General features: G+C 39.3%; 1 protein-coding gene across 4 annotated transcripts in view; it reads left to right on the top strand.

The window, feature by feature from the left end:
- Positions 1–19,270, top strand: part of LOC136872012 (neurofilament heavy polypeptide) — a 101,211-nt gene that overhangs the window by 42,286 nt on the left and 39,655 nt on the right. For 3 of the 4 annotated variants that reach the window (XM_068227285.1, XM_068227284.1, XM_067145820.2), the window contains 2 exons: positions 2,094–2,292; positions 18,520–19,172. In XM_068227285.1, coding sequence (XP_068083386.1) covers positions 2,094–2,292; positions 18,520–19,172 — 852 coding nt within the window. The remainder of the gene's footprint in view (positions 1–2,093; positions 2,293–18,519; positions 19,173–19,270) is intronic. The other variant, XM_068227286.1, reaches the window with a different exon arrangement.

The raw sequence follows: 19,270 nt of genomic DNA, 5'->3' as shown, positions 1-19,270 counted from the left end.
AATTTTAATGTCATTGAAATCATTTAAGAAAAGTCTAGGAAAACAACAGATGGGGAATCTGCCACCTGGGCGACTGCCCTAAGTGCAGATCAGTATTGATTGATTGATTGATTGATTGATTGATTGATTGATTGATTGATTGATTGATTGATTGACCATTCTTTCAGAGTGCTGCGTACCCATGCCTCGACAGCTGTGTCCAGTTCTGCAAAATTCACAAAACTATGACCACACAGAGGTTTCTTCATGTTCCCGAACATGTGACAATCACTTGGTGCCAAGTCGGAAGAGTATGGTGGGTGTGACAGCACCGTGAATCCCAGCCGACTTCATGGCTAGGCTTGTGACGTGATTACCACGAGCCACAAACAAAACAACAATCGATGCAATGGAAGCATAGGGGCGGTCCACTACCAAAGAAATGTCAAACAGTGCCATCACTACTACACTTATGTAAATAAATATAAATAATTAATATTTAGTATTGACTAGGCGCTTAGTTTGAATGGCACGATGTAAGCACTTAAGGGTTGCCACATGCTGCACTGTAATCGTGGCCCCAAATTCCAGTCAGTCAATGAGGATGATGCCACTTTGTGCCCAGAACACTGTCACCATTCGCTTGCCAACTGATGGCACTGCAAATATGTAGGTGGATGGTCCGCCTAGTCAATACTAAATATTAATTATTTATATTTATTTACATAAGTGTAGTAGTGATGGCACTGTTCGACATTTCTTTGGTAGTGGACCGCCCCTATGCTTCCATTGCATCGATTGTTGTTTTGTTTGTGGCTCGTGGTAATCACGTCACAAGCCTAGCCATGAAGTCAGCTGGATCTTGATCACGGCGTTGCAAAAGTTCTCTACACACATGCACACGCCTCTGCTTTTCGTCTGCAGACAAGAGTCTATGCACCCACATGGATGACACCTTCCCCAACTGTAAATGGCCTTGCATGTTCCGCTGCAGGGTGTTTTGGCTAATTCCTGTGGCTGCCTCCATTTCCGTAAATGTGATGCATTAGTTTCCTTGGATTGCCTGTTCAACCCGGGCAATGTTGGTTGGTGTTGACACTGTCACATTCCTTCCAGAACTGGTTCCTATGTCCACTGATGTGCGCCTTGTTTTCCAGCCTTCCACCCAGTTGTAAACTGTTTTCCGTGATGGTGCATGTTCTCCACAGACTGCCACCAAGCGCCGATGAATTTCCGCAGTGGTCATGCCTTCTTTCCATAGGAACGAAGTCGTATAGCGCTGTCCCTGATGGTTGCTTTCCATGTTGTCTGCTCCTATGCTGACAGTGTTGTTATGAAATGGCTATGACAAGTGCATTCGTTGGCCCCTGTGCGTGTGCTGTTACCAAACGGTGGAACAAGACCCTAGTTACATATCACCACCTTCAAAAGTGAAATGTGAACCATACCCGGATGTACAAAAAATAAAGTGTAAAATAATATGGTATGTCCCTCGTACATTCTTCACGCATGCAGGGTTGCATATCTTGTAGGTCCTTGTGCATGCTGGACTCTTCAAACCTTGAATGACGTCACAAAGACATGATAGATGAGCAACTTCGTCACTAGGATCTTGTTAGTTATGGTTCAGATCAGAACAAGTGAATTTTTTTTAATGAAATCCCGTATTGATGGTTCAGATTCAATGTAAAACTGGAAGTTCCTTGACTGAGATCTCGATATAAAGTTGCAGGAAACTCCAAGGTTGTTTTAATTTATACATACTAAATACATTATTATTTTCATGATAAAAACTTAAATGAAGAAAGTTATAATATTTCATACAAAATTCATGGCTTTTTTCATATTACTTGGACTCAGAACTTCCTCGGTCATTTTGAGTAGCTTGTTGGAGATAAATGTACAGGTCTGTGAGTATAGAACATACAGAACTGCATTAGTTCACTAATACTTAAGGTTACCTTATTGTTTTTTACATGGAGGTCACTGTATACTTCTGTGAAACTATTCTTCTGTGTTTGAACCTCATTGCTGCTCCTGGTTTGAAAATTTACTTCTCTTAGGTAATTTTTAACAGAGAAATAGCACATTAATTGTTTGAAATCTTGTTTCAGAACAAATATCAAGAGCGTTTTAATGTTCTTGAAAAGGCAGTGTTTCTTACGGGCCTTACGGATTACGTGACTTGTGCCTGTAACAATACTGAAATGTACGATGCCTTTCGTAAGAACTCATGTAAGAACAGTATTCCAAGTTTGTTGAAACGTCTTCAGAGTCATTGGTGCAGATTCTTCCTCAGATTAAGGAAAGGAGGTAATTATCTTTTAGGTATATTTATAGATGAATTTGAAACAGCAACAAATATTATCTTGCACTAAATAAGATCAAAATTATACATTGCATATAAAACTCACTACAGATCATTATGCTTCTGAGTGTAGTCTGTAAGGTGATCACTGAACACCTCAGTGATGTTTTACATTTATCTTAGACAAGGAGAAGGTAATTTTGTTACCCTCAGTATTGCAAAATTAAACAGAGTTTAATTTTGAAAACAATCAGTGCCAAAAAATTGAACCTTCCTTAACCCTGAATCATGGATGTGAGGTCTGTGTGACTGTGATAGATAGATAGATAGATAGATAGATAGATAGATAGATAGATAGATAGATAGATAGATAGATAGATAGATAGATAGATAGATAAACAAGTGCCAATCTCCATTTATTCCAGGGTTTTATTACCTTCCCCTCATAGGCTGATTTGCCAGCTATGTTTTCTTGCAGCAGTGTCTCTGATGCTGTGCTAATAATGTTTTGTAGCATTCCGTGTGGCTGGATGTCCACGTTTATAGCTTTCAGTCAGTCAGTAGTATTCTGTGTAACAATACAAGCCAATGTGCAGGTACTTCAGGAACTGTTCAAATAAGTTATGTAAATGATGAAGGAACAATTATAGAGTGAATTGAAGAGGATATGAGTGAGAAGATGTGAAGGAGAAGATGTTGATAATGAAGTAGAAAGTGAACATAACGTTGACAACAAGAGAGAAAGTGAAGAAGATGGAGAAACTGAAGCTTCATCATGTTTTAAATATTTTTATGGGTTACGGTGAAGTCCTTAATGGCTGCTTCGGCGGAGAAGGTGACCTTTGGAATGGCGCAGCAGGCAGATGAGGCAATAGTTGAAGAGAACCAACGACCTAGATGGCAGAGGAAGGTTAATACCACAATGGCAGATAGGCTGGATGAGTTGTCTTCAGGCAGTCAGTGTCTGTACTCCATGTTAGGAGCGGCTGCAGGGGCATCTGTTCTCTATGTTAGGAGCGGCCTAGTTGATATGAGGAAGGACACGGGAACCCACCTCATTACCTTTCCCAAGACAATCCAATGGCTTTGCTCAATTCTAAATGTTCGCACTTACTATTAAATATAATTCCAGAGTTTCAAGTCCCCCAATCGGATCTCCGGGGGGGGGGGGGCAGGGTTGAGAGAAGCCTTGAATTAAAGATATTCGCTTCGCAGAGAGATATTATGTGGAACCTGGAATGCTCTCAAGATGGCGGCAGTGAAGAAGTGCATGTGAGAGAGCTCCGTAAACCACCTAGCAAATCAGCAAGTTTAACTACAATTCGCGTGAACTAGACCAAGTTACATAACAAAATAACACTCAGTGATTACATACATTCATTCACAATGTCTCTAAAGTCATTGAACAAGCAGATTTCTTCATTCGAAGAAAAGCTAAATGACATCCAAGCTCGCTTTGAGAAGGCAACGCGTGCCACCAACAACAGTGATACCAACCCCGGCGATGATTCCCTAGACGCACTCGCCCTTGAGTTCCAGTCTTTCAGAGCTCCTGTCACCGAGGAGCTCAAGGAGGTGAAGTCTGAACTTACCAAAATGCATCACCAGATCTCCAAACAGGACGACCTAATCGATGAAGCAGAGCAGTACAGCAGGAGAAACTGCCTATTACTCCATGGGGTGGCAGAAGCTCCAAATGAGGACGTCTATGATAAGGTGTTCGGTGTTGTGAAATCCCACCTAGGGATAGACTTGACATTGGACAATTTAGATCGCTGTCACAGGATTGGTAAACCAAGGAGAACTACAGCTGAGGTAGTGACAGGAGGGAAAAGGCCCATCATAATAAAGTTCACGCGATATCACAAACGTGACCGTATCTGGCATGCAAAGAAATCGCTGAAGGGATCGGGTATACTGATAACAGAATCGCTAACAGCAACGAGAAAGGACATACTAAACGCCGCGCGTGACCACTTTGATCAGAAATCTGTATGGACTAAGGATGGACGTATCATTATTCTAAGCGCTGATGGGAAGAAAATTCAAGTGACCACACGAGCTGACCTTAACCCTTTATTGCATGAATTATTTTTCGTTTTCGTTTGGTGAAGAAAATTTCAAGCTTCAATGTTCAACTTACGTTCAGTGTTTTAGATTTACCAGCAATTCTTAACTGGGGCTAATAGCTTAACACTCGTATGTGATGTGAATTGCCATAACAGGGTATATATACGTTTTTTCACGATTTCACGCTAAGCTATGTATATTATGTAAAAAAAAACAAGGCATCACTGGTATATGTCTTTAAATGACTGTACAGTTAAAGGTGTGCCGGAAAACTACCTCTGTCCACAATCTGTATCCATTTATACAGGTGTAAAGTTGTATGTTGCCTGAGGGCAACAGTATGCAGTAAAGGGTTAACAATGTTATTCAAGCAGTTAGGGAGTGAAACAGTGTGAAGTAACGACAATGTGGATTAGTTTAAGTTTGTATTATAGTGTTTTATTATTGAGTGTGAATGTGATTGAGTGCATGAAAAGCCGGCGCAATATCAGAGGAAATACGCAGGTAAGAAGCATGTATTCTTCTTGGTATTCTGCTTTGTGTGATGAGTACTGTTATAACCACTGCCAGCTATGGACCTGACTGTCCCCCTACCCCTAACCTCTCCTATCTGAGAACGGAGACATCCCGCTGCCAGAGCTCATTAGTGAAAGTATTTCACTGCATTCATTTAAATTCTCAATCCCTACCTGCTCACCATGAGGAGCTAACAGCTCTCATTGAAAACAGCAATGTACACGTAGCTTGTATCAGTGAGAGCTGGTTACGCGCAACTTTCCCTAGTAGAATGGTACATATAACGGGCTATAATATTTACAGGCATGACCGAATAAATAAAAGAGGTGGAGGAGTAGCCTTGTACTGTAGAGATGATATTAAATGTAAAATCGTATGCACATCTGCCCACTGTGCCCACCCGAGACCTGAGTTCATTTTTGCCGAGATCACTGTGAGAACAGTTAAAGCCCTAATAGGAGTTGTTTATCGGCCACCACGGGTAGGTCACCTCTCAGACATTGAAGACATCCTGCAGAGACTATCATCTGCTTATGAACATATTTTAATATTTGGAGACTTCAATACTAATTTACTGGAACAGGCTGGAGATACAAAGCAACTCTTAAGTATTTTCCAGGTGTGTGACATGACAATACTTCCACTAAAACCGACAAATCATACCTCATCTTCACCTACACTAATTGACTTAATGGTCACTAACAACCCACAGAAAATAGTGTCACATGGACAAATTCCTACCCCTAGCATATCGACACATGACTTAATATACTTGTCTTACTCACTCAAAGTACCGAAGTATAAGTCCAGATACATCACATTCAGAGACATTAAACATATAAACTTAGATCATCTGAGAGTTGACTCCCTGAATAGTCCTTGGGATGACGTAAAAAATATAAATGGTATCGATAAGAAAGTTGAAACTTTAAGTTCACTTATACTTGGTCTCCTTGATAAACATGCACCTAAGCGTACGGCCAAAGTCTCCTGACCTCCTTCTCCATGGCTGACCGATGACATTAAACAAATTATGTCTCACCGTGACGCGTTACACCGGCTCTACAGACGCACACACTCTTCCAGTGCGCTTGAACAGTATCGGACACTTCGGAATAGAATTAAAGTAATAATTCTAAATAAGAAATTTTCTTTTTACAATCACCTGGCTGGAAATTTAAATGTGTCAAACACTTGGAAACAACTTCGTTCCATTGGAATTGGGAAAGCTTTGCCCCAGCCATGTAATCCAGACATCTCTCTGGAGAGATTGAATGCTCATTTTTCTGAAATAAAAATTAAACCGGAAATACACACAATATCACAGACTATAAAATCTCTTCTGAACCAGCCACCACCAAATAGGCCATTCTTTGAATTTCGCGAAGTCACAGAGATTGACGGGAAACGCAAGGTATTATCAATCACATCATCTGCTATAGGACCTGATGAAATACCCATACTCATAATACAACACATCATTGACATTATTCTTCCCGCCATTACTCATATATACAACACGTGCCTCACAAGTGGCCTCTTTCCAAAAATGCCATTATAAATCCTGTTCCCAAAACTTCTTCACCTGTACTTATAACAGATTATCGACCTGTTTGCATACTTTCATCTCTCTCCAAGCCTCTTGAACGCATAGTACACGTGCAATTAACAGACTATTTAAATAAATACAAACTACTTGACCCTTTACAATCGGGTTTCAAAAAGGGACACAGTACGGCCACTGCCCTGCTGAAAGTTACAGACGACATGAGACGTGCTATGGACGAAAGGCAGGTGACGTTACTTACACTTCTTGCTTTTAGCAGCGTTTTTGACACAGTAAATATAGACGTACTGGTTGCTAAATTGAAATCGCTTCACCTTGGACAGACAGCTCTAGAATTCTTTCTCTCATATCTTACGGAATGAAAACAACACGTAATTCTTCAGAATAGGTCATCCGAATGGGTAATGAAATATTCAGGAGTACCACAAGGCTCTGTACTTGGACCTCTTCTCTTTGTTATCCATATTAACGATATATCGACACGGCTAAGACACTGTAAATACCACTTTTATGCTGACGATCTACAGATCTATTATCATTCCAAAATTTCAGACATCAATCAAGCAATAGGTTGTATGAACTCTGACTTAAATAATATCTGTGCATACGCTCATGAAAACTGTATTTTAATTAATCCATCAAAATCTAAAGCTATTATTGTTGGGCAGACGAAACAAATCAGTGCGGCAAAAAACAAAAACATTCCTCCACTAACTTTATCTGGTAAAATTATTCCGTACGAAAACTCGGTAAGAAATCTTGGTGTAATTATAAACGAGAATCTTAACTGGGGAGAGCACATTACAAATATCTGTAGAAAAGTGTATGCGTCCCTTCACCCACTAAAATATCATCAAAATATGCTGCCACTAAACATGAGAATTAGGCATATAAATACTCTTATCCTCCCTATATTTTCCTACTGTGACGTAGTACTAATTGATGCCATGAGAGAACAACTAAACTGATTACAACGTGCTATGAACTCATGTATTAAATTTATATTTTCCTTATGCTATGATGTTCATGTTACCCCTTATTATCGACAACTTTCCCTTCTAAAATTTGAACAATATAGAAACCTCCACGTGGCAGTATTAATCTTTCGAGTATTAAAAGAGAATATCCCATACTACTTATCTTCACAACTCAATTTCCTATCCTCTTTCCACCAGCATAACACACGCTCCGGCAGTACACTTGCTATCCCTCTCAGCAGGTCTGCAGCATTTAGCCGTTCCTTTGTTGCAAATGGAGCTAGAATATGGAATTCTCTCCCCCACAACATTAGAGCCATAAAATCATTAAATTCCTTCAAGTTGTCTTGCCATGAGTATCTCCTCGATGTGTGCCGCCAGGCTGAATGAATCTGGTAGAGTGAATATGTGTATGAATGTACGTTTACTGTGCTTATGGTATTTTGTGTCATTCAGCTTTTAATTTGTAACGATAGTTTTAAGACATGACTAAGAATTTTATAGAGTTTATGTTATTTTGTTTCATAGTTTGTAATGGTAGTTTTAAGATAAGATTATGAATATTGCTCTCAGATGTACATTGTTAATGAAGTGTGGTCAAGTGTAAGAGAGGACCATGAATCCTAACTTCGCCACTACAAATAAAGGCAAATCTATTATTAATAATAATAATAATAATAATAATAATAATAATAATACATGGCATGAAGATCTTGGGACTATGTGGGACACACTGGAAAGGTACTGGGCATTTCACCACTACCATTGGTAACACAGTCTATTTCTCCGGACATAATCATCAAATACAAAGTATGTCACAAGTGTTATTATTATTTTTTTAAATATCCACCTATTCAATGCAAAGAGATCTTTTTTAAGAATTAAATATTATTATAAAATGTTAAGGGACATGTTTCGCCCATATTAAGGGCATCATCAGCCTCAAACTCAAACCTGTATGGTGAAAAAATCAGGATCCTGATTGTTCTTACAAGTCGTAAGAAGAGGATATCAATATAGGTGTTAGTCTAAACAAAAAAAATTATTAGAATGTCCTTCGTTAAACCGTAGTAACAAGCAGCATGTCACAAGTTCACAAGATTATACTTTCCGGAGCGTTGAGTCAATGTGCCCAAAAACCTGTTGAGGGTAGAGCAATAATCAGCTCAATCTTTATAATGAAATAGAAATGTTTTTCCTTGATAACTCCTGTTGGAGGATAAGAAAGAGTAAAGCTGATAGACTGTTAAAGACGTTCAATTTGTATGTTAAGATAAGACAACAGTCTTCTTAAGTAGCTGTTCAGCTGTCTGTAGTCTTACTTAACTGGCTTGAAGGTGTGAAAGTCAGATGTGTTATGATAAGAGAACCGTCTTCTTTACGTAGTTGTAGGAGCAAGGAAAAGTATTCGGCTGTCTATAATTGTATTTATCTTGCTTGAAGGAGCGAAAGTCGAAGATATATTGACGTTGATAGAGTTTTTTGGTGTGAAGTCTGTAACAAGAGGAGAGTGAATGCTTAGGAAAGGTATTTTTGAAGAGAATGTGGGTTTTAAAAAAGAAAACATGGAGAATGTATAAAACACTTACCCTTTCGTCTGTAAAGACGTAAATTAGTTATGGAAAGGTTAGTTGAAGAAAAACAACGTTATGTGTATGTTCATTTATTTCTTTAACTGTTATGGTGCTAATCAGTTGCTATGGTAGCGTTGAATGACTGACACTTGTGCTTCTAGTATTGTATCGATGGAGATTGGCGGAGGAGGGTGTGGTGGAGGGGAGAGAGTGGGCGGGGCGTTAAGTTTATGTGTTGTTGGTTGCGAGAAATTTGCGTGGTCGGACAGGGAGGGAGTCGTGTTGGGTTGCGGGAGAATTGCGGGGGCGGACAAGAAGGGAGTCAAGTTAGTTAAAGTAGTGGAGGTTCTAGAAGATGTTAATTTAAGATTTTTGAGAATGTAGTTATGTTTTGGATTTAGAGTTTGCAATAATTTGGGTAAACTTTCGTATAATGGATTCTTGACTTCAATCAAATCATTGAGGTTTAGATTTTTGTTGTAGTATTGGTCCAAAAATATATAGATGGTTTCATGTTCAATCATCAACCTTCCTTTGTCTACTCTTTTAATAATTGTGAGGTCTTGTTCTATCGTTGTGAAGTGATGTCCTGTTTCTTTTATATGGGAGCTCATAACTGAAAATTTATTGTGCTTAATGGCATTATAGTGTTCTAAGTATCTAGTTTGAAAACTCTGGCCTGTTTGACCAATATAAGAGACGTTTCATTGCGTTCAGGTGAGCCTGTATATGCCTGAGCCTGAGTAAATGTTTTTGCTTGAATTGACTGTGTTGTGATTTAAAAATAATTTTTGGTTAGTGTTTGTTGTTCTAAAAGCTATACTGGTATTTTTGTTTTTTATTGGGTTCAAGACTTGGTGAAAGTTTGGATTGTTGTAGGTGAAGGTAACGAATTTGGATTTTTAGGGTTTGTCTGGGGTGAGGTTTGTTGTTAATTTGAATTTGACCGTATTTATTAAACGGTTAATCATTTCAGGTTTATATCCATTGATTTTTGCTAAATCCTTTATATAATTTAGTTCTGTTTCAAGGTTCTCGGGTGTTAGAGGGATAGACAGCCGAATACTTTTCCTTGCTCCTACAACTACGTAAAGATGACTGTTATCTTATCATAACACATTTGACTTTCACACCTTCAAGCCAGTTAAATAAGACTACAGACAGCTGAACAGCTACTTAAGAAGACTGTTGTCTTATCTTAACATACGAATTTAACGTCTTTAACAGTCTATCAGCTTTACTCTTTCTTATCCTCCAACAGGAGTTATCACGGAAACATTATAAAGATTGAGCTGATTATTGTTCTACCCTCAACAGGTTTTTGGGCACATTGACTCAACGCTCCGGAAAGTATAATCTTGTGAGCTTGTGACATGCGGCTTGTTACTACGATTTAACGAAGGACATTTTAATAATTTTTTTTGTTTAAACTAACGCCTATATTGATATCCTCTTTTTACGACTTGTAAGAACAATCAGGATCCTGATTTTTCACCATACAGGTTTGAGTTGAGGCTGATGATGCCCTTAATATGGGCTAAATATGTCCCTTAACATTTTATAATAATATTTAATTTTTAACGACTTGTAACATACTTTGTATTTACGTACATTTCAATACGGACCTAACATGAGAATTATAACGTGTAATAATCATCAAAGTCGAAATGGTGTAGCAGTCGTCATTCCACAGAAGTTATGTAGCGCAGTCATTGGATACTATCCAGTTAATGATAGAATTATTTCCATCAAGATAAATTCAACACCTTGTAAATTAAATATTGTACAGGTGTATGCACCAACATCTGCTGCCCCTGAAGATGAGATAGATGAATTCTACGGTCAATTAGAATGCTTTATTGATAACATTCCTCAAAGAGAAGTTCTCATCATTCAAGGTGACTTCGGTGCTAAGATTGGTGACACGTCATCCGATAACCACCTTAGTGTACGTGTTGGTCCACATGGGCTTGGGACTAGAAATGATGGAGGAGGGCGTCTTCTGCAGTTGTGTATAGATAAGGAAATGGTTGTTACCAATACACTCTTTCAACATCACCCTCGCCGCCGATATACGTGGATATCCCCTGGAGACAGGGTACGAAATCAAATTGATTTTATCCTGATCAGAAGTCGTTGGAAGTCATCTGTTTTAAACAGCAGAAGTTACCCTGGTGCTGAATCTGTTTCAGACCATATCCGCGTCATCATGAGAATGCGACTAAAACTCAAAACCACAACAAAGGTACGGGAAATAAAATTTGATGATAGAGCTCTATGTAACTTCGGCGAGGCTATTCGTCCCAAACTACAGTCATTAGGAATAAATCCCACTGACACTGCAGATTCGGTATGGAACAACTTGAAGACTGCTGTGAGTAGTGCAAGCAAGGAAATACATGGGCAGAATTCATTTCCTAGGAAGCCGTGGTTAAGCGCCAAAACTTTGAGCCTAATAGAGGAAAGGAAACAGCTAAAAAGAAACAATTATGAAACTGATGAATATTTAAAAATGCACGCATCACTATCTCGGAAAATTCAAAAGCAGTGCAGACTTGATAAGGCAAATCAGATTCATGAAATCTGTGAAGAGATTGAACTGCATAAGCAGCACTGTCAACCTCGTGATCTCTTTATGAAGGTAAAGAAAATTACCCGCGACTTCAAGCCCTGTTTATGGGTTGTGGAAGATGAAAATGGTTCCTTCATTGGAGAGAAACAACTGGCCATTGAAAGGTGAAAAAAGATACTGTGAAAATCTATATGCAGATGCGACCACCAGGAATGTTTGCAAAAGGTACAACCCTAATCAATCTAACTCCGAACCAGAGCCTTCAATATTGAGGAAAGAAGTAGAAGATGCAAATAAACACCTCAAGAATCATAAAGCACCAGGAAGTGGTGGCATCAGTGGGGAAATGATTAAGGAAATGGGAGAAGAAGGGGTACATTTAATGCACTTCATCTGTAACAAGATATGGGACAGTGGTGTATGGCCACAAGACTGGCTCATTTCCATCTTCATTCCACTTCACAAAAAAGGATCAACAAGGAACTGCGGAAATTATCGAATCATCTCACTAATATCACATGCAAGTAAAATGTTATTGCATTTCATAAATGAACGTTTGAATCCTTACATTAGATATCAGCTCCCGTCAGAACAGGCTGGCTTTGTCAAGGGAAGAGGAACTAGAGAACAGATTCTAAATATACGTCAGTTGGTTGAAAAGGCACATGAATTCAACATTCCTTTGTTTCTGTGCTTCATTGACTACCAAAAGGCCTTCGATTGTGTTTTGTGGCCGAAGTTGTGTTGTGTTCTAGAGGAAATGGGAATTCCATCTCATCTCATTTCTCTTATAAAAGGCTTATACGATAACAACTTGGCCAAAGTCAGAGTTGTTGGTGATCTATCATCAAGTTTCAAAGTCTCCAAAGGTGTGAGACAAAGATGTATCTTATCACCTCAATTGTTTAACATCTGTGATGAATATATCATGGGGCATACCCTCGACAGTTGGGAAGGAGGATTTTCGATTGGTGGGAAGAGAATTAATAACCTCAGTTTTGCACACGACACCATACAGGAGCTTATTGAGATAATGGATCGTGTACAACAGCAAAGTCACAGACTTGGCATGGAAATTAATTGGAGCAAGACAAAACTAATGATTGTCAACAAAGGTGCAGTGATTCAGCTGCCACAGCACCTGAGCAATCTCCAAAGAGTCCGTCAGTTTCCTTATCTTGGTTCAATAATCGAGGGTAAAAGTAGCTGCGAAAAAGAAATCAAACGTCGCATCATTCTAGGATGTACAGCTATGGCAAAATTAAAGATGATCTGGCAAGATAGAGCCATATCTATGGATACAAAGAAAAGATTAGTCCATTTGCTTGTGTTCTCGATCTTCCTGTATGGATGCGAAACTTGGACCATAAAAGCTAAAGACATGAACCGAATCAACGCCTTTGAAATGTGGTGTTGGAGAAGGACGTTGCGAATACCGTGGACAGCCAGGCGAACAAATGATTGTCATCCAGGAAATTGGAATACAAGAAAGTTGTGTATCAGAGAATCCTGCAATTCTTTGGTCACATTATGAGAAGATAGGATGACAACCTGGAAAAATTAATTGTCCAAGGAAAAGTTTCTGGCACAAGGACATGAGGACGGGTTGCAGAAAGATGGATTGATCAAGTAAGAGAGATCATGGACTTACCATGGAGAGTTACTGTCCGGAAAACGCAAGTATGTACAGAATGGTATCAGCTTATAAAAGAAACAACAAAGTACTTGGGTCACGATACTCAGTCATGAGTGGAACGACTGGAGGGAGAGAGAGAGATACAAATGATCATCTTCAGAGCCACTTGTGTGTACTTCTCGTCACATGGAGTGCACAAGGAAAATATGCATTGAAAGGCAGAGTACGGTAATTGTGTTGTGTCCTTTGCATAGGAAAGAAGCTACAAGTTCAATGCTTGCAATTGTGATTATAGGAAATGATCCCTCTTGAGTTGGTTTGAAGTTTAGTGAACTATGTTAATACTCAAGTTAGGGTACATTTTAGTTGTTACTGTGAAATTTCTGCCAATTTATTCAAAATTTTGCATATGTTGAATTTCAGTAATTGAATTGTGAAAGTGTCTGCTGACCAACTAATGAAAAAAGTTATGTTATTAAGTAGTTTCAGGTATGATTATCTTATGATTTACACATGGAGTTCAGAATGGAGAAATGTATCTATTTCAGATACTCTGAACATACTGAAAAATATGTTAGGGAAAAGAAAAATGCACCAAAGGAATACACAACTGAAATCAACAACATTCTAAAAATTTCACAAACCAAAATTACTTCATAACAATGCTACATCCAGCCTGTATTCCCATTGGGCTCACCTACATGTCTTTAATGATCAGACTACTGAAAGTAAAGTAGACTTCCATTTGTCACCGAAACATCTCGTGAGCCTATATAAGGGTGTGAGCGCTCAGTAGAAATGTGTACTAGCTACAGTGGTTGAAATGAACATATTGACAAGACCTCAGTGAAGCTGAAAGGAGCATGATTATTAATCTCCACAGATATGGCCATTCCATCCTTGAGATTTGTGGCAAGTTTGAGATACTACGTTCAGCAATGAGTGATGGTATGGAAATGCCAGGGAGTTTTAAGAAAACAACAGATGGGACCATCGATGCTTTTGCCATGTGATGAAGTCAAAAACTGGCAAACTTCAATAGAAACTGTGGCCACAGACTTTTGATTGACATATGAATGAGATGCAAGAAGTTGTACTATTCGCTGGGAGGTGTTTGCACTTGGACTGCATGGGCAAGCTGCGGCACATAAATGAAGGATCACTAAACTCAACATCTTTTAAATTCTAGTCAGTGGGTAAATTTTACATTTAAATTATTTATTTGTTTCTTCCCGTACCATTAGGGGCTAATGACCTAGATGTTAAGCCCCTTTAAACAACAAGTATCATCATAACTAAACTTAACACTTGCCGCTGATTGCAGTAGTGCAAAACACATTGCTTGTGGACTCTAGAATAGTGAAAGAGCATTGCGTGGGACAAATCATGCTACACGTTGCTGAAGTCCAGGGGACATGTATGGGCCTGAGGAATGAGAGGTGAGCATTACAAGAGTGCATTGTTCCCACTGTGAAATTTGGCAGAAAAGCCATTTTAGTATGGGCATGTTTTTCATAGTTTGATCTTGGTCCGCTGGTTTTAGTTCCATGAAGTATGCGTTCCAAAGCCTAACAAGCAATATTGGGCAATTCTAGGCTACTACCCTCTGGCGACATTTTGGAACTGGCCCTTTTCATTTTCAACATGACAGTGTACCCATTCATAAAGCAAATGCCATAACCAAGTGCTTTGTCAAAATAGGAGTGAATGGAATTGAATGTCTGGTCCTTAAGCCCTGATCTATACCCAACTGAGCATCTCAGGGATGAGTTACAGCGCCGGTTAACAGCCAGACCAGACTGCCCCAAAATGGCTATAGAACTATTTGCCATATTGCAGGAGGAAGGGTACAAAATAACTTACAGGATTATGACTGACTGCAAAAAGACTTTGATGAAGTTGTAAAACGGACAGCACACGATGATGGTTGTGAGTTTCACGAAGAGTAAAAGTCCTCTCAACTTTAAATACTGTGTTGATGGGGTGAAAGATCACTGTAATAAACACCTGGGTGTTAATATAAGGGAAGGTCTTCATTGGGGTAATCACATAAATGAGGTTATAAATAAAGGTTACAAATATCTTCATGTGGTTATCCGAAATCCGGGTTATCCAAAATGCCTTCAAAATCGCAAATTTAAAAAAAAGACAGCAGGTGCTATACTGCATGGAAATAATTGCGAGAACAAGAGTGCTGGGCTGTGGCTGGTGGAGAGGTCAGCGCTCGACCTTTAGTTGATTCCCCAGCCACCGACTCCCCAGTCCATTGACAGCTGATGATAGTTTTAGAGCACAATAGGTTCACTTAAGTTAAGAATTTATGTCACTATTTCATTCCCCCACACATGATGCTCACTACTGTGCACTGTTCAGCTCTCCAAGCTGACAGGTTAAGAAACTTCTGGCTTGGTGAGAAAAGCAACGGGAAACTATCTCACTCTTGATTTTCCTTGTACACCTCTTCAGTGACACCTAGACCATCTGTGACAGCTGATGGTTGAGCTGTTGAGGATCCAACCAACCCTCACACTGACTACTCAACAGGCTATCATGTTGACCTGTCAGGTGCTCCTATTAGCTGGCAGACCTTGTACCTCCTCATGATCCGTGTGTCCAGAGTGTCTGAGGGCCTGAACAATGGCTGTTCAGATTTTGTAGTGCCTCACATTCTGTAGTATAGTACCCAGATTTTATTTCTGCTGCTGTGTGATCATTGAATTTCTAAAAATAGTGAAAGATCTAGTTGCTGTCAGCACTTCTATTCATATTCATATGACATTTCTCCACACTGTGGGACTCTGGAATAGCAGAAGTGCTGACAGCAGCTAGACCTTCCACTTCCTTGCATTCGGGAGATAATGGGTTCAAACCCCACTGTTGGCAGCCCTGAAGATTTATTTATGTGGTTTCCTATTTTAACAACAAAGCAAATGTTTGGGTCTGTTCCGTAATCAAGGCCGCAGCTGCTTCCTTTCCACTCCTAGCTCTTTCCTGTCCCATTGTTTCCATAAGACCTGTCTGTGTCGGTGCGACATAAAGCCATTCGATTTCACTTCCTTAGGAATGGAGTGGTCACGCAGTGCAGAGGACAGTAGATCATCATGAGAGTAAGACCCCAAGACATGGGAAGGGGTTTCTAACTCACTGTGACACGCTGCATGTTAAACCCTCACGGTGCACAGTCCAGTGATTTGCTGGAGGATATTTGCTAATGAGGGAAGCACCTTCCTTTTTTTTTTTAAGCTGATACCACACTTCCGGATGTAAAATTCTAAATTCCCATGGAGGGAATTAGATATTTTTCACCAATAGAGCATGTCAAAAACATATCAGAAGTTCACCTGCATACACCCAGCGTCAGTGGGTAGGGTCTGACACATCCCACTCTGACGAGTCTAGTGTCAGACCTAAGACGAAACGCTGGTTAATAGAGCAAACGCCTGAAAAGCCTTACATCTGATATGATGTTGATACCACACTTTTCGTACTTCAGATTTCTCAGTTTATTTCCTACTTTCCTAGGATCCAGGAATCTGTCCTTATGACTGATCAAAGCATTATCAAGATTCAAACTAAGCATCAGTAAACATTTATTTCTTCTATAAGGTTTCTGGTTCCCAGGATATAGGTGTTACGATTATTAAGTAGGATTCCTAGGGTGTTGATTTACTGAAGAGTTGCTTCCTACTGTGCACAGAAAAGCCCAAGACCCTTGTACTTTCTATGGCTGTGTATCATACTACCAGGAAGATCAGATAGAAGCTGGAGAATTTCCTCAAATGTGTGTCTAACCATTCTGTTGTGCGTCGTGAAGGAATTTCTTTGGAATTTTGTCAGGGGTTACCACCTAGAAAGGGTACACTAACGTAGGACAAGCTGAACCATTCTGAACCCATGAACAGCGGAGAGGATGAAAGAGGCTTGAGCGTATACTACATAGTTCTTTCATTGTCTTATGCAAGTCTAAAGTTTTTCCGTCCCGGAATTTCACTCTAAGATATTGGATAGTTTCATTGGTTCTATTCCTCTGATTTCACCTTCATAGGTTGGAAGACTCTCCCCCTTGTGAGCTGGCCATTGATGATACTAATGGACACAGATTCTTTTGTATTGATGTCTAAACCAATCTCTTTCAATCTGAGTATTGACATCTTAGATCCTTTGCAGAAAATTTGTCTTTGCCGATGACCAAGGACTGTGAGAGGTTTTAGCCCAGCCACCAAGGAATAACCATACTCAACAGCTACAAACTCTTCAAAGAAAATGAAAATCCACAGCCTGTTTCCAGTCATGCGACTGGGTGAGGAATGGAATGAAGAGGCCCCCATTTAGCGGCGAGGATAGGATTTGTGCTGGCTGTCAATGCCAGTCGCACACTTCTGGGGCAATGATTAATGACAGATGAAATGAAATTATATTTGAGAGTGTTGCGGGAATGAAAGATGACCAGGAAAACCAGAGTGCACAGAGAAAAACCTGTCCCACCTCCACTTTTTCCAGCACAAATTTCACTTGCAGTGACTGGGATTTGAACCGCGGAACTCAGTGTTGAGAGGCCGGTGCGTTGCCGCCTGAGCCACGGAGACTCTAACTATTCAAAGAGCTCGTTTAAAATATGATCAGTTGTAAGGTGTTAAGCGACAGAAAGGTTTGCTTCAGTCTGAATGATGTTCCCTTCCTGCAACTGCACGATCAACTCTACAAGCTTTGTTGGAGTGGAAGAATTCCCATGTGTCTTTCTTATGTGTAAGTTACTTGTCCAGTGTTATCAAATTCTTTTCTGATATCAAGAAAGACTATTGTAGCATCAGTTTTGTCCTATTTTGCAGCTCTAAGAATCAATTGCAGTAATGCAATATTTTTTATTGTTCCGGAGGATGTAGTGAACCATAAAGGATCCATTCAATTATCCTCTTTAATAATGCACTAATACTTATAGACCTCCCGTTTGAAGAATCTGTTTCATCTTCTGATTTTTAAATCAAAACAGTCTAGCCTTCAGAAAGCAAGGGAGAACATATGTTGTGATCGTCTCTCAGCTACAATGGCAATTATTTCAGAGACGCAGTCATCTTTAACCACCCACATTAATAGTGGTCACAACCAGGTTAAGTATCTACAGCAATATTTTTAGAGACGTTAATGACTTCCTTTGATACTGTGAGCTGGTAGATTTTGTCCAAAACACCACCATCTGTAGTGTTTGTATACTGAATACAGGCAAGAGAAATGGCCTTCATTATCAGATATAGGTATTCTGCAAGGAATTGCATAATTATTTACTAGATTATTCAGAATGTTTTCTTTTCTTTATTTACAGATATGTCGATTGCTCAAATGACAAGTTTATTGAATCTTCTTAAGCAGTCAATTGCCCGCCTGGCAGAAAATCAAAGAGCGTTCTTCACAGGTGCTCTAGCAATTGGAGAAAAGGCACTTATAAAGCTAACAGAAACACCACTTCAAGGATTAAAGGTGAAACAAGAGAAGGTAACAGCAGCCCAAGGAATAAAGCCAAAACAAGAGAAGGTAACAGCAGCTCAAGGAATAAAGCCAAAACAAGAGAAGGTAACAGCAGCTCAAGGAATAAAGCCTAAACAAGAGAATGTTTCGACTAACAAACATTTGCAGAAAAATAAGCCAACCAAAAACAAAGTAAGTGTGGAAAAAAATGCTTCTCATAAGAAGGAGGAAATCAAAGAAAATCTGAATGAAGGTACAAAAACTGTAAAAACAGGAAAAACAAAGCCTATAAAACCAGTATTAATCAATAAACAGAAGTCTTTCAGCAAATTAAAGAACAGTAACTCTCCAAAGAAATCACAACCTGCTTCAGATGTGAGGAAAGGTGAAGAAGTACCAGTATTACAAACAATGAACAAATCAAATGAAATAGGAAAATTAGACCAAGAAAGACTGAAGAAGAGAAAATCAGCATCCACGTTAGAGAAATACATCTTAAAACCATGTGAGGTAAGTAAAATATAATTGTCTATTGAAGTGTGGGTTTTGTTAATATTCATGCTTAAAATTGTTATGATTAGATAAGTCAGAAGATGATGATGATGATG

This window comes from Anabrus simplex, chromosome 4, assembly GCF_040414725.1.
Source record: "Anabrus simplex isolate iqAnaSimp1 chromosome 4, ASM4041472v1, whole genome shotgun sequence".
Classification (NCBI taxonomy): Eukaryota; Metazoa; Arthropoda; class Insecta; order Orthoptera; family Tettigoniidae; genus Anabrus; species Anabrus simplex.
This window is presented reverse-complemented; position numbering and strand designations above follow the sequence as displayed.